General features: G+C 42.5%; 1 protein-coding gene across 5 annotated transcripts in view; it reads right to left on the reverse strand.

Annotated features, from left to right (window-relative positions):
* The window catches only part of RBFOX2 (RNA binding protein, fox-1 homolog 2), a 255,627-nt gene that overhangs the window by 14,314 nt on the left and 224,799 nt on the right, over nucleotides 1-16,514 (reverse strand). For 2 of the 5 annotated variants that reach the window (XM_019544826.1, XM_019544825.1), the window contains exons 6-10: nucleotides 14,435-14,495; nucleotides 10,913-10,966; nucleotides 10,697-10,789; nucleotides 9,486-9,618; nucleotides 4,317-4,356 (exon numbers count right to left, since the gene is read on the reverse strand). In XM_019544826.1, the coding sequence (XP_019400371.1) occupies nucleotides 4,317-4,356; nucleotides 9,486-9,618; nucleotides 10,697-10,789; nucleotides 10,913-10,966; nucleotides 14,435-14,495 (381 nt within the window). Of the gene's footprint in view, nucleotides 1-1,469; nucleotides 1,513-4,316; nucleotides 4,357-9,481; nucleotides 9,619-10,696; nucleotides 10,790-10,912; nucleotides 10,967-14,434; nucleotides 14,496-16,514 lie in introns of those variants that run through there. The other 3 variants (XM_019544827.1, XM_019544824.1, XM_019544828.1) reach the window with 3 other exon arrangements.

A 16,514-nucleotide genomic window follows, 5' to 3' on the forward strand; every position in this document is an offset into this window, starting at 1 on the left:
CTTTCTCCATCTATTTAAATTAGATGATTTTACAGTGACAAGTTTCGCCATCAAGATGCAATTTTTAACGAAAATCTCCAATTAGTGTCAAAACTAATGAAAGTCTCTAGACTTCTTGTGAGCATGTTACGTCAGATCAGGTACCTTCCTACCAGCCAGACAGCAACAAAACTTTGCCACAAGAAGAGGGGGGAGCAAGAAGGGTTGCACATATTTACTTGACAAGCAGAAACAGCTCTTTAGAGCTTAGTGTTTTGGATTGGTTTGGGGAGGTATGAGAAAGATGAGCAAGTACAGTCCAGGCCACTGATTCTCAGCCAGGGTGCTACAGCACACTGGAGTACCTTCAACGAACCTCTCCTCCAGGGGGGATATATAAATAATCCTACAGGTTGCTTCTGTAGCTCTTATTCTTCAAATCTGATTGAGTCTGCTTAAATGCATGGCAGAACAACTCTTTGGAAGGCCAGAGAATTAAGATGTGCATATTCCATGGCCAGCCACAGAAGGATACATAAAAACATCCTCTTGCTTTTCCTGGAGTTGCTGGGAATTATTTGATAAACGATGCAAGTATGAAGCTGCTAACTGAACTGAAGCAGCAGTATGACTAGCTGCTGAATTTTCTAAAGGGGAATAATGAGTATTTTAAAAAGAGGGTCTACACAGCTCTTCAGCTCAAAACACAGGCACTCTCTCTTTCCTACAAAAAATCCATATGGGGTAATCAAAAACTAATCAGAACATGAAGACACCCAACTGCATCCTGCCTCCTCTGTCCTCTTTTTTTTTATTGTGTTATCCAAGCATATTAGCAGGTGCCCATCCCTGCAGTGGCACAGGACACAATGAGATAAGCAGATAAATTGGGATGATGCAATTCTGTGCCTGCATTCCTCCCCCTAAGTCGCACATGCCTTTCCAGACCCATGGAGAAAAGCACAGTCCATGTGCTGTCTCTCTCTATTTGCCAACCTAAATGACAAATAATCCAATTTTTAAAAGGCTTGAAAAGAGACTGATGGGATCTCTTTGCCCTTCCCAAACTTCCCTACAATAGAAGGTTACATGCAGAAGGCGCTGGAATTGATTTCTAGTACTTATGTCTTAAAAAGCTGGCAGATATGCACCATAGATGGGCACGGATGAATGGAGAGAGGTGACAGGACAGCAGTGTCCACTGCACTAGGGGCATCTGTGTGGGTGATGGGACAAGCATGACCCTTGGCTCTTCCATCTAATTTTCCAAACAAAATGCTGTTCAATATAAAACCTTATGTGGAGCCCTGATGTAGCAGGGGCATTGATCATACACTCACAAATCTGCACTGTCCTAAAAAAAGGAAAAAAAAAAAAAAGCCTCTGTTCCCATCTCTAATGTGGCGCTGAAATGGTTAGTATAATTCAGGGGTTTTTTTCCACTGCAATCCACAATCTGATTGGTTGGCAGGTCACACTGGCACTCCTACCTGAGGTATTTTAGCGCTAATGATTGGTTCCTGTAAGACTATTCTATAACAGAACACAGGAAGAGCAGTTCAAAAAAACACAGCTGTGGAAGGAAACAATCATACAAACAGCCCACAAAGGGGCTCACCAGCCTTTTCTTTCCAGTGGATGCAAGCACGCTTTTCACAGATAGGAATGGTCTTTGCAGATGCTTTGTTACCCCAGACTGACCCCTTTTGCAGGAGAGCCAGTACCTTTCCTAATAGCCAAAATGGAGCCCAACACCCTTAGCACCCTGGGGCAGATTTCTTTGCAAATGCAGGTATTTTGCCAGAGAGGAGCGAGTTCCACAAGAGGTGGAACCCTGTTTTCATAGAAGACACGCTGGCTAGCAGGAAGGTTGCCCCAGGAAAGAAAAGAGGAGGGAGAAAGAGGAGGAGGAGTAGAAGGAGGTAAAGCAGGAGGCAGATCAGTCAGTGCAAGGACAACTGGAGCTTGAGATGACTCTGTTCCCCCCTACTCATCCCATCCTGCCAGCTGAAGATCTTTCTCCCCACCTGTACCTCCACCTCAACCTCCCCCCAACAGCTGAGCAGGTATGAGCAATCTTCAACTTAACTCCCACTATATCAAGACTAATGAACCCTCTTCCCAGAGTAGCAGTCAGTGACTGAAGAACCTTCTTCTTTTGCCACAAAACCCCAGACAATGCTTTTATGGTGACCGAACACAAATGCAACAACACAGGACACAATTCAGTGGGTTACAACCCAATGACTGGTTGGTTACTCATTCAATTTGTGCCAATTAGCAGAATGCATAGTAGGGTGCATTATAAGTTAGGAGTGAGATTTAAACCTCCATTAACTACATCAAGAGTTCTGGTAATGAAAAATAAAGGTAAACCTTGGCCAACCTACCTTGACAGATGCCCTATATTTCCAGGTCCTGTGTTCATCCAATAAGGGGAGCTCAACCATTTACAGCAAAATGCCCAGCTGTTTTATCTACAGATTTTAGTCAAATTTAAGATCTCTCTGACACAGCAAGACAACATGGAGTGAATGAGGGGATTCTCTGTATTATTAAAGCTGGTATCCTTTACAGGTGTTAAACTGAGTCCCTGAGGCATCAAAGGAGGAAGTTAAAGGTCTGAAGGAACTTTCTAAAAAGTATAAGGGAATAAGCATGGTCAACAGCTTCCTCTTAACAAGAGAGGCCTTAATGTGCTAGGCAGAGAGAGAAGTGACACCAAGCATGGACTAGCTGCCCATTCTCCTGCTTAATCACTGCAATATCAAGGCCAAACTGATTGATCTAGAAAGAGTAATGCTTTAGGAATAAGAGAGGGGGGAAAGAAGTCAAAACTCTTTCTTTTTCCTTTGAAGGACTTTTATAATGGAACACTTAATTACGCAGGCCTATTTTTAGGGGAGCATGGTGCAAGGCCATATAAGGAGGAAGTGCATGTGCAAAAGTGTGTGTCTATGTATGCGTGTGTGTAAGCAGTGAGCACATGTACGAGTGAATATAATTTGATTCCCTGCAAGCATATCTAGGAAAGTAAGTACTGCTGTGTTTTGACAAAATGCTGTCCAATTGCTGGGGCTAGCTGTGCTTGGAAACATGTTTTTACAGGGCCTGAAGCTTCTGTGTAGACCAGAGGCCCATAGGCTACCTTATCTCTTACTCAGCTCTGACCCTAGGGATAAATCTCTGGAGAGCATGTGCATCTATCTCCTCAGCAGTGCAGATACCAAGTCAGTTCTTCTGACAACCATACCATAAATAAGACAAAATATTTGCAGCTCCAAGAGGCATCTCCCACAAAGAGGAACTTTGGAGCAAGATAGTTCAAGGTTGGTGATGGTAGCAGTGAATTTTAAAGCTGTTTTTCTTCTTTTCCTTTTTTTTTTTTTTTTGGAGAGAGAATCCTCCTATTCATCCCAAGAACCTTATTGGAGTTCTTCCCTTCTCAAGGCAAACTGCTCTCCTCACCAACCAATCCGAATCCCTTGATCCTGTGTTCCAGAAATAGCACCTACAATCAGTTCAAAGATATCAGTGACTAGGAATTACGGATACAGATTGGCTGGTGAAGTCACAAGACAAGACAAAGCCTTTTGTAGCACACAAGAGATTTCAAAGACAGCAAAAGGTTGTGGAGTCTTCTGTCTAAACAACACCCTTACAAAGTGTGCGTTACAACTCCCTTTGGGAGAAGGAAGAGAACCTTCTTCTATTTAGGTACCATTTGAAGTAGCAAAATGAGATCTTAACATTTAATCTAGTATCTCAGACTCCTTTTTTAATCAGCCCCAATGTCTTCCCCAAGAGGGGTGACATCTGTATCCCAACAGTATGTGAGACTTTGTAAACAGAGCTCAGTTAGCTTAGTGCCAGCTGCACCAATCAAGTGTGAAAGGGCCCCAAGAGGGGAAAGGAAGGGGTGGGAGGGGAAGAAGGAAAGGGAAGGTCTGAGGCTAAACCAGTCCTGTTATTTTTATATCCAAATTATGCAAATGAGAGAAGTGTTGAGAGAAATTTCAATTTGCTAATCATCTCTCAGTTTGATTAGTAGCAGTGTGCATGTGGGGAAAGGATACCCAGTAAAACTGACCCTGGCAATGATCAGGAAACCCAAAGGCTTAAGGTCTTGCACCCAGGGGCAAGCGCAGTGACAGAGAAGCATGCTTGCATTCTTAAATATATAAATATATATATCCACAAGGAAGAAGAAAATTAAAGTAAATGATATTTTAAAAAAAACCAAAAACAAACCAAACCAAACCAAACAAACAAACAAACAAAAAAAAGGCTGGCTTGTCAAGGGTTGGGGATGAGAAGGCTCCGGTGTGTGTACTTACATAGAGGTCAGCACCGTAAAATCCGTCCTGGTAAACCACACTGCAGAAAATCCACACAAAAACAAAAGAACAAAAACAAAAAAAAAAAAACAAAAGAACAGAAAACACATTCCGGTTATTGAGGACGGCAGCATGCACATGCGTTTTACACAGGCAGGTGATGTATGAATCCACAACCTGGGCTTTCGGCAGGAGCGAATCAGCGAGAGAATGTGTGTGCGCACGCACGCTAGACGGCTCCATGTCATTCTCCATGGCATGCAAGAGGGGAGGGGGCAGAGGGGGAGACAGTATGCAAAGGGTGGGGGAAACAACCTTCATATTGTACAATAAAAATAGACTCAAAAAGATCTGATGCCCTGAAGAAGAGAAACAAGGGTTTAGAAACCTCCACTCTGGTTGTTATCCTGGAATTACTTTATTTAACACCCTAAACACATGGAACAAATTGGCCTCGGGAAACACGTTTCATGTGCAATAAAAGAAGCCCTTCAGAAGGAGTCCCACAAGGGCTGGAATCCACCTAGGTCAGAAGCATGTTTCAGAGAGTTCTGTAGAATTATGTATTTGAAGTCTCACAGGGCTGCATAACTTTGTTTCTGATATCCATACATCACCTGCTTTTACCCTGCACATTAGACATGCGATAAGAGTTGGCTGATCACACAAGCATGCAAAGTATTATTATTCAGCATCTTAAAGAACCGATGCAACACCTCAGGAAAACAAGTCAATCAATTCTGATCAAAGTAAACACAGAGAAATGTAATTAAAAAGAAAAAACCAAAAATACCCACAATGCATTGCTTTCACAAGCAGAGATAATGAGCTAAAAAGGTTAGCTGATTGGTCCAAGGTCCAAGAATTGAAAGGTGCAGTGGGGATCCCTGATAGTAACGACACATTCCACAGCAGAGAGGAGCATCTGGAACGGCTTGGATGGGGTGACGCTCTATTAGCCATTGTTTCTTTCTCTCAGAACTTCAGGCAGCAAAAATGTAAAACCAGAGTCAGGGGACCCCCAGGAGCCAGTCTAACCAGAACATTAGGCCATGAAAGGCTCACTTTGGGGATGGGGAATTGGGAAAGGGTGAGGAAGGAAGAGGGTATGACCCCACCCCTTGTTATCAACATGTGACTTCACATTACATAACTTTCTCCTGTTTTGTCCTCAGTACTAAGTCACCCCAGACGTTATAAAGCATTAGCTCCACCATCTGTGAGATACATGGGTGCAATGTGTACGACTTACCGGCAGCACTACCCACTGGCAAGGAGGAGGCATGGAATGTTAAGCTGTAATATTTTTCACATGTCAGATGGAGTATAAAAATACTGCCAAGATCCTGCCACCCTCGTCAAAACACCCATCTATTGCAAGGTACAAAAAGAGAGGCCTGGATGTTTTGCCAAAAGCCTGCATACTATTACTGAAAATCCTGGAGCAGTGTTTGCTACCAGTAACATAATTTGGTCAGACTGCATCCATCTCAGTACAGGTGGAATCTATTCCCCATGGACAGAGTTGCATTCGTGCCTAAAATGCATTTGATAGGAATGCAAAGATACAATTCCTTGTAACAGGAAGAGATGAGTCACTTCAGCAGGGAGAAGTGGGCCATATGGTGTTTGCAGGAACTAAATTCTCCAAAACAAGAGCTTGGTTTCTTGGCCTATGCCTTACGTGGTTGGATTCTCTTACTATGGTCAGAAGTGTTTTTCAGCAAGGTTCCCCACCCCTGCAGGAAAGGCAAAAGCTCAACAGTGGAAATGACTGTTGGTTATGAACATGTTGTGATTTCTGGTAAAATTGTTCTGGAAGTGATAAATGGATTTCAAAGGAATTTCTCCCCCTCTCCCCTGGATCAGACCAACAGTGTGCCTCTAATTTAAGATCCTGTCACTGACCATTACTAGCATTGCACCTTCACAGAAAAGTGAAAAGAACCCTACAATCAGCAGCTGCAGAGTAACCTGTAACTAGCCAGGGTTCTCCTCCTACCTTCACATTGCTTGAGATTGACTTAACTATGGAAGCCTGAATGTTTTAATCCCCTTTAAAAAGTTTTTAATATTTTCCAATCACTGAGGCCAAAAGCCTAGCAAGATTCAGAGAGGTTGGACATTTATTTACATATATAATAAAAATATCTAGATTTATAATTTATGCTAGCAAATTTTAGAAGACATATTCACTTTATTTTAAGGGCAGCAGGACCCTTCCCGTTACATAATCTAACCTCCTGCATGACACAGGCTACAGAAACTGACTGAGTTGTTTCTGAATCAAGTCCATCACTTCTGGTTAAGCTACAACATCTCTTTTAAAAAGTGCATACACCTTACTTTAAAGACTTCAGGTGATGGCAAATCCACCACATACCTACTTAAACTGTTCCAGTAGTTAAAGTAATACTACCTTTCTGCTCAATATTCCCTTGATTTTACATCAAAAGAATAGATTTGCTCTCCTGGTCATCATATTAATTATGAGCTCATGTTCAGTTGGTTAGCAAACCTCAGGTGCACAAACCCTATTCTGAGCCATTCCTTTCCAAGATACTGCTCAAGCCCTCATCCTACCTTTTTTGGAAGTTTGTTTTGGTTTCTTATTGGATAAGCTTGCATTTACCTGGATTAAGACCACTGGTTTTCACAAATGTTTTATTAAACCTCATGCTTCAGCAGGTCTTTAGACAAATTTCTTGAGATTATGAGATTTTTGCACCTTCCTCTGAATTAGCTACTGACAGATACTACCAGGCAGGATACTGTATTGAATGGACTTCTTTTCTCATCTACTATGGTAGTTGCTATGTTTATATAGATGACAAGAACATAGAAACGTCCATTACTTTTTTTTTAATCCTGCTAAACTCTTAGCCTCAATAATATTCACAAATAATTTAGCATTTTGAGACAAAGCATCTCCTTCTATCAGCTTTGAATTAGTCACATTTTAATGTTACTGAATGTCTTCCTCAGCATCCATTTTCTTCTGGTCAATCACATGTTGACTCCTCATTTCATGGTCTTGTTTTTAAAAGTACTGATAAATGACATGGAGACAGGAACATATGCAAAATCCCAATGTCAGGTCAACAGTGACCATATGTAACTTCAAATTATAAAGCTCTTCCTGCCTTGCTGTTTATTAAAATGTACAATGCAGTCTTACATTGCCATGAGGAAGCTTCTGAATGAAATGCCATGTGGAGAGACAGACTATGAAGACAACAAACAAAATCAGTTAATTACAACTTAATGTTGGTGACCAGCACAATTTGGGGCCAATTGTAAGTGTAGGTTGTTTACTGCTGTCTTCCAACTATTTACTGGATAGTCTGCTGCCTATGAAGGCATACAAAATCAGTCAGTAGGGTCAGACAAACCAGTGTATTGTAAGTGAATACAGTCATGAGACATTACTTGGAAAGGAAAGTCACTGGAGCTTGGGCGCTATTCCACATGGAAATCAACCCTTTAACCAAATGTATGCCCAAGAAGGCTATCAAGAAAAGTCCTCCCTGTGTACCACAGATGGCAACCTCTTGCTAGGAATGCTCTAGCCGTTACTATCAGGGATAAAAAATACAAGACCCCTCCCCCCAGGCAGATATTCATTCATTCATTTGGACAGTTGCACTAAGCTCTGTTTTGCTTGTGTGTTTCACTCTGGTGCATTTCCTGATAAATCAGACTGGGGTCATAATTATTATGTAACAAAGAGGAACAGAGATTTTAAGTCAGAGGCCATGATTAGAAAATAGAGGATGTTAATTAGTACTGTCTGTAGAGAAGAGATGGAGCTATGTATAAAGGGTTGATTGTCTGAAAACCCAGCAAAACTTAATTGTGAACCTTCAGTTGAGACAACAGGTTCCTCCACAGGTTATTGGGATGTACTAATTATTTGTCTAATGCAAGATGTGAATCAAAGAAAATACTGCTACAAGTTATTGTTACAGACTACATGAATGTCTGGCTACTGCAACTTGCTTATTAAGATCTGTTCCAAAAACTGGACAGGACTCTGTATAGAAGAAAGTGCAGTAGTAATTCCCCATCATAGTCTATTATACAAAATGTTCCAAGTTAATACACCCTAGGGCAAGATTTTATGTCACTGTGGTTTTAGGAAGCTTGCAGTTTATATTCTCCATCTCTATACTGGTTTACTATGCAAATTGGGAGGTGGGGATACACTTTTCTCTCTCAGGAAGGATTCTCTTCTACTCAGTTTTCCCGCTGTGACATTGTGAGGACATTATCTTGAAAACAGGGAAAACAAGCTAAGTGAGGCATTTCTCAGATTCAAAAAGAAGAGACTCTTTGAGAAAATATATTGAATCATCATCATGCCATCACACTTAAAAAAAAAAAAAAAAAAAACAAACAAACCAAAAAACCCCAGGAAAAAAACCCTCAAAAAACAACCCAGCTACCTACAACTTTCAAACAACAACAGCAGAACAGCTTGCTGCTGCAGAATCCATTCCACTGCAAATGATGAAAACTGGAGGGCAAAGGGTGCTCAGCAGCATGTCCATCAGTGCTCTATACATCTACTGTTAGAAGCATGTTGTCGTTTCATTCTCCCTCTCCTCCATCTCACTCCTGTCTTCATTTAAATGGACTTGATTGCTCTTTGTTTTAAACCTTTTTAAACTGTCTCCAACAAAGAAAGCAAATCCATTGTGGGTAACTGGCTTTCCTATGTCCTACTCCAAGATGGTGAGGCATGAAGATAATGGACAACTCTCCTCACTCCCAGATAACAAAGCAAAAGGAGTGCAGAGAAGAGGAGCCACCTCAGTCCAGAGATTTTCCACCCTTTCTTTGTCCTTCTTAGTAGAGTTATTCCACATTGTGTTAATGCAAGAGGAATTCCAGGTAGACAAACTGCTAAAACATGAAGGAATCTGCTGGAGAGTTTTAGGCAGTTGCCTTGAATTATTAGAACTTCAGGATACTGAAATTGAGTGTTTTAAACAACAGCATAACATGGAAGACTTAAACGTGGCCTTTTTCAGCATAGTTGGGTGCTAAGTGCTCTCGTCCTAGCACATCCTAACTCTCACCATCCAGAAGATCTCTGCTTGTTATCCTTAGACAATCAGTTACTGCTCAGTGTGGTGCATGGCACTCTGTTTAGTGTTCAGTGCTTACCCTGGGTAGGCAGGGATGGCTGTGGGGGGTACTGCCCTGACTGCACCATATACTGTCCTTCCTCGGCCCCTTAGATGGGCTCCTCGAAATGCGGCTGCTGTGGTGGCTGCAGTTGGATAGGGAAAGCCTGGAACTGTAAAGACAAACAAGGAGAAAGGTGAAGTAAATAACAACCTTGGGTAGATAAGCAATCGCCCGCTTCCAACAAAATAACACAAAAGTCTCCGAAGTTGTGGGATGTTCTGCATCTGTCCTGCAAAGGGGCATGCCTCCTGCTACATCATGGCCCTGAGGGGGAGAAGGGCTGCAAAGACGCCTGGCATGCAAGGGGTTAATGCTATGGCATGCCTCATCCATCGCAAACAGCACAATTCCCCACCCCCTCCCATTTTGACACCCCCATGCAGTCTGGTTAGAAAGTCCAAGCAGCACAGAGTTCCTACCTATACAGCAGGAGACTTCCAACTTTTTGGAAGCCCTTTCAGAAATAATTTGTTATGAGACCCTTAAAAGAAAATGGTCAACTGACATCAGAGTCCTCTTTTCCCCCTCTTTGCCAACTACCCTACCCCCCCCCCAAGTTCAAGCCAGAAAGACAGGATGCCCCATGTGCAAGAGCAGAAGGAATTCCCCATAAGGTGCCAGTTTACCGAGAGCCCATCTTCCTTTGACAAATGTGACCAGTAACCGGTTCCATGAATATTGGGCCCTGTTTTATTACGCTTCATGCTGGAGTAAACTGGCTCAGGGCAAAACAATGTCAAACCCTCAGAGGCAGCTGCAAACACAATGCAATAACCGATACCCAGGAGGAGCCAGTCGCAAGGCACAACTTCAACCCAAGATGCTTCCAGATGCATGCCACGAGAGGGCCTGCAGCAGACTCGCGGTTTAGCAGCTTGTATAATATGTACTTGGGGGATTTGCCTATTTGATGTCTTTGGTTTCAGAGCGGAGGCAATGGCACTCTCCTTACACTCCCCTCCCTCCTGGTGTATCGCTTCTTTGTTTGGCTGGGGCTTCCAGAAAGCAAGCACAAATGTACTGCAAAACTCAAAGATGCTGGCCACTGCTCAGCCTGGTGGCAAATCTATGCCCAGCAAAACCCATCCTTTTAAGTATATATTATACAGGCTGGAGAAGAGAAGGCTAACAAAGTAATTGTTTACTCAAGCACAGTAACAATACAGGGGCCAATAGGGGCTACTTACTGATTAAAGGAATGTAAGTGTTAATACCCCCCCTTCCTGACAGGGGCACTGCGGCGTCATTGCCCAGCGAGACATCTGCTTGAAAGCTGGACGCTAATTTCATTTTAAAAAGAATAAAAAACGTAAAAAAGGTTATAAAGAAACAGCAGATCGAGAACACAAACAAACACCACTGCAGTTAAATGGCAGAAGTCAAAGTGTCTATTTAAGTTCTACCTGCATATAACTCAGGGCCGTACACTGCTCCAACCACAGGGCTCAACTTCCAACCTGTAACAGTAAAGACAGGAGTGAATGCCAAAGTCTACACCTGTAGACAGAATGGGGAAGGTAAAACAACAGGAGCTTCACACCTACAGCTCTGCTTTAGGCTCATCTCCCAGTAGTGCTTCCGCAAGCCTGTGTTTTTGGATGAAAGCAGACTGCCTTTCTGAATGTCAGGACCAAGGTATAGAGCACTATACAAGAAAGCAAGGCAAAATGCTGGCTATTCTACGGTGTACGCTGCAAGTTATGGAGCTGAGCAGAATACTAACTCTCTCTCATATAGGTGCATTACAAACCCCATATTTGACCTGTGGAATTGTGCGTTCTTCCCATGATCTTTGCTGTCAATTGTGACTAACCTGAGGATTCACTGAGAATGTTGTAGATTCTAAATTGTTAGCTGAGCCTGCGATCACAGGCAAGTCATCTTATAGCCTAAATAGCTCAAAACACGCTGCTTGTGGTATTTGCTAGAGATTCACTCGACCAAAACATGGCAATCAAGCAGAGCTTTCCTGGGTAACTGAATTACGTGGAATGTCTCATAAAAGCATTTTAAACGAAGTCTGTTCCTTCTGCATTTTCTCCCCTCCATTTATTTTAATTTTCCTGCCTCCCCAGATTGGTTTGCAGATGCAATTTCTCCTAGAGAATCATTTTTAATATAATCTTCACAATGGGCAACAAATGCAAATATACGCGAGACTGAGTAATGTTAAAATAAGAAGTCGGAGGTTTGGTGAGAAGCCTACCATTGTAGGAAACAGCATGAGAAGATGCACATTTCCCAGAGAGCAGAACCGTTATGTGTCTGTCTCTCTCTGCTCTGTCCATGGAGGGGAGAGAAAGAGGGAAGTCCAGACAAGGATCCAGTCTGACTTCCACTAACAGTCTTGACTTTCTGAGGGAGGCCTCAACTTCTTGGCTGGTAACTGCAGGTTTTGCTATTTAAACAAGCTCTTACTCTCCTGTCATACCCCTTCTGAAGTTCTGAAAAACCTACTGCACATTTAACAACCTCAGCCAGTTTGGAGGTCTCATGAGCATCATCCTGACCTAACTTAGCAACAAGCCCATCAATGTCACGACTGGAAGAGTAACATTGAATGATAATGCACATCCTCACTGAAAGAGAGTGCTGCTGCTGCACTGCTAATCTTCAAAAGCAAAATACTAAGATGATAGATGCACATACAAGGCCCTAGAAAGACAGACACGGATACAATTCCCAAACCAGCATCTCTCACTTCATGGCACAAAGCATTAACCAATAGGCCCCAACCCTGGCCAGGCATCAAACACTCTTACTTTAATTTAATGTTGATTTTATGGGTCAACAAAGCAAAAAGATGTTTCTGCCTCCTACCATGTAACCCAAGCCCTGGTTCCAAACAGCCCTGTAGTTCTCTGCCCTTATTTTTAGGATAAAGCAGTATGATAGGTTTGCACTTCCACAGAGCTTTTCACTACAGGATTCCAAAAAGCACTTTACAAACATTCATCAAGTCTCAGAACACTCCTGTGAGGTATTACCCCAGTTAAAAAATAACTTCAGATCAGACAGTAAGTCTGTAGGAGAGCTCAGTATTTTCAGTGCTGTTTCAACCCTCAGATCCAGGCTCTCTCATTTCATTAACTACTGCATATTTAACTTGTTGTTTCCCATTGCGACTGGGAACCATTCTGCAAGTCCTAGAACAACATTGTTAATAAGGCTGTGCAAAGCTTCGGTCCCTGATTTGATTCAGCCCAATTCGGTGGCTGAACCTCCAAATCTGAATTGAATCAGAGTACCCTTTAATCTGTCCAAGTTGAATCGGAACCCTCTGAATCAATTCAGAGAGATTCGGACATAGACACAGCTTTAAATGTTTTTTCTACATATCTCAAGGTAGCAGGTAGCTCATGAATGCTGCAGTGTTAGGGTGCATGGAGTGCCCCACAGAAGTGCGGGGGGCTTCCCAGCGTGCTCAGCAGCAGACTTGAAAGTGAACCAGAAGGACTTCTGGTCCACTTCTGGGTCTGCCAGAGAGTGTGCTGGGGGGCCCCCTGCACCCGCCTGACTTGGTAACTGGTGCCTCCTGGGTCGGGGGGGGGGCACCTGGGGTCCCCCTGCGGCTGATCACCAAGCCGAGGGGGCGCAGGGGGGCCCCAGCGCACTCTCTGGCAGACCCAGAAGTCCAGGTTTGCCACCAAGCACATGGAGGGACCCCCCGCAGTCCCATAGGACTGTCCAGGCGCCCCAGTATCGCAGCAGTCATGGGCCATGCCTGCTACCTTGAGATATGTAGAAAAAACATTTAAAGCTATGTCTACGGATGAATCACTGATTCTCCAAATCAGCATTGAATCTTCAGATTCAGATTCAGCCAAATCAAATGACTGTCTCTGATTCGGGCTGAATCAGAATCCTAGTTGAATAGGGCCCATTTCGCACAGCCCTAATTGTTAATTCAGTGTTTCATTTCTGTTGCCAAGATTTAAAGTATACAGCATCCTATAAAATTAAACAGTGTTCAACTCCTAGAGAAAAAGAAAGCATTTTTATGCAACACGGACACAGTTAAAACAGGAGTATTGCAGTGTAATTTAGAAACAGCAGAGAGACTTGTTAGCTTCTAACTGAAACAGTTCTTCATTCACAAAGCAACTTAGGGCATTTATACACATACCTTTTTGTGCTGCGACAATTGAGTCTGCTCTGCATGCAAGCTGACATACACCACGCTGTGTCACCTCCGGTTATATAAGTGACGAAACGCATGTCAGCATGCAGAAAATAGCGGCAGTGCACTTTTGAACTTAAAAACCTTTGGTGTGCCTTAGTTCAAAAGTGCACTGCCGCCATTTTCTGCATGCTGACATGCATTTTGCCGCTTATACAACTGCATGAGACACATGCATGTGTAAAAATGCCCTTCGTGTTTTCTTATTTGGAGTTCCTTAGAAAACTATTGAAAATAAACAAGCTTTTGCCTCAGCTTTTACTGTTACTGTTAATTAAGGTCAAGATTCAAGGGGAAGAAAAAAAAAAAGAAGGGCATCTAAAGTCAGGCTGCTCAATCCACTGATTTAGTTGCCTAAATAAATGACTTGAGTGTCAAAGGTGTTGAGCGCTCAGCATATCACGATGAACTCAACAGGAGCTTTTAATAGGGTCACGCGATGCTGCCCACTTGACAGAGCAGTGGGATGGGACTCAAATACCTGGATTCTCTTTCTGGCTCTGCCACTTGCCTGGCGGGCAGATCATTTCACCTTTCAGTGCCTCACTTTTCCTACCTGTAAAATGGGCATAATGCTTTTTCCCTCCTTGGTAAAGTGATCCAAGAACACTATACAGGCACCAAGTAGGATTTATGTTTTTTTGCAGAAGAGACTGCAGTGTTTGTTATCCCATCCTTCCCCACTAACATTTTGTTTACCTGCGAGCCTCTCCTGAATCTACAATAAGCACAAGCATTCTCTTACCATTTGCATATGGCGTAACCATCTTCTTATTGGTCATTACTCGTGCTGTGGCATTGTTCACCTAAAAGTAAGAAAGGGGATGGGGAGGAGAGGGGAGGAAGCACAGGATATTAGGGAAAATGCTGGAAATCTCTCCAGTATCACATAGACTATACAGCTGAGCGCAAAGAAATCAAACAACTAGCTTTACAAAAAGGCAAGACATTTAAATTACTTTTATGGTTGCCATTTAATTATAAACATTACAGCTAAATGTGGCACTTTTAATTATGCATTAAACAAAAGGCCAACAAGAGTAAGAGGGATTTTCAGACGTCCTGCCATCACCGAGCACAATGGATATCTACAGCTCACCAATCCAAAGGCAAAAATATTGCTCTCTTGGCCAAACTCCATTAGAGTTGGAAGAATGATGGCTGCTGAAGCTCAAGGAGAAGAAGAGCAAAGCAGGTAGTGAAGTAGTTACCTTGGTCTAGAAGCCCATCATTAAGCTGTGGTGGTCCACTGATGTCACTAACTGGTCCACAGACAGAAAACTAATTTGGATTCCAATTGCCTTGGATTTAATCTCTTGAGGCCAAAGAAGATTTTTCAAGTCCTCTTGAGCATTATCCTCCAAACTCAGTTTCAGGATGTTTGGATTTACTAATTTGGTTCATCTCTAAGTACAAACTCTTCATAAAAAAAATCTCTTAAAAACAACAATATGGAAGGAGTCTCACTGTGCTTTCCACCCTCATTACAGAGCTCTGTGTATTTGGAAGCATTCGGAGTGCTACAGCAAGTGGGTGTTGCAGCAGAGATGGTGCTGATAAAGAAAGGATGGATGGGGTTTGGAAGCCAAGTTACTGCAGCCCTGTGTCAGGCACAGCCAGCAAAGTTCTTGTAAGGAGGGTGAATTCTTTTATCTGGAGTCAATGATCTGTCAGAATTTCAGGTCAAAATGAAACTGAGGGCAGCATTCAGGAGAAGTAAACCTAAGAGAGTCCTATTATGCCCTGGGGAGGGGGTGTTCATGGAATGGCAAGTACTTGTAGGCCAGGGGAGTCTGAAACCACATTTACTCTAGTTTGGGCCTCAAAACAATATAAACATTACACATTTAAAAAGAAAGAATGGGAAACAACAATGATGAGACTGAGAGCATGCAGTTACAACACACACAGAGAAAAGAAAGGAAAAAAAAAAACCCAAACAACTGATCCAGAGGGTGGAAGGAGGGGGAGAGGGGGGGGAGAGGATCTCACAGACAATCATTAAGATGGAGCGAGTGCCTGAAATCAGCTGCTACAGCAAAGTGCAACACAAGCACTTAAAGGAAAAAATTGCCAGAACCAATCAGAAACCACCAGTCAGCAAAGAGAGACCAACAGCTGCATTTAACAGAGTAAAAAAATAAACTGGGAAGGGCAAGAGAGAGACAGAAAGAGAGAGAGAGAAAAAACAAAATCACAGCTACAAACAGGTCTCAGAAAGACAGAAAGAGAGAAAGGGGCAAGAAAGAGTGGAGGAGATGGGTGCATTAATAAAAACCAGCCAAACTGGAGTTCAGTAACTCTGAGTAAGATGTGCAAGGGGAAATCACCATGAAGTCAGTAATCAAACAGCTCAGACTGCTACAAAACAATATGTACATCCAAAGTCCAGGCGGCATTACTCAACAGCATTGAAAAGAAAAGGGGGGAAAAAGGGGAAAGGAGGCGGGTGGGGACAACAAGTCAGATCACATTTTGTAGTGTTAATGTGAGATGGCAGATGGATTTTTCTTTCTTATTTAATTTTGTCTTTGTAATTTTAAAGAAAAAAAAATTAAAAATAAGCTTCTTCTCTAGTGCTTTTGTTTCACTTACCGCCAACTCGTACCATCGCCAGCATTGTGTATAGTTACCATGGAAAGAGTGAGTCAAGTGAAGGGCCCTAAACGCTAAACCATCGAAAAGGGAAATAAAAAACAAAAAACAACAAAAAGAAAAAAAAGCAAAATATGCAGACATCTTACTCAAAACGGCGGCTTTTTTGTTAAATTTATTTATTTCTTTTTTTTTTCTTCTTTTAAAATATTTAGTACTTTTTTTTTTTC

This window comes from Crocodylus porosus, unplaced genomic scaffold (assembly GCF_001723895.1).
Source record: "Crocodylus porosus isolate Cpor-Errol unplaced genomic scaffold, CroPor_comp1, whole genome shotgun sequence".
Taxonomy (NCBI): domain Eukaryota; kingdom Metazoa; phylum Chordata; order Crocodylia; family Crocodylidae; genus Crocodylus; species Crocodylus porosus.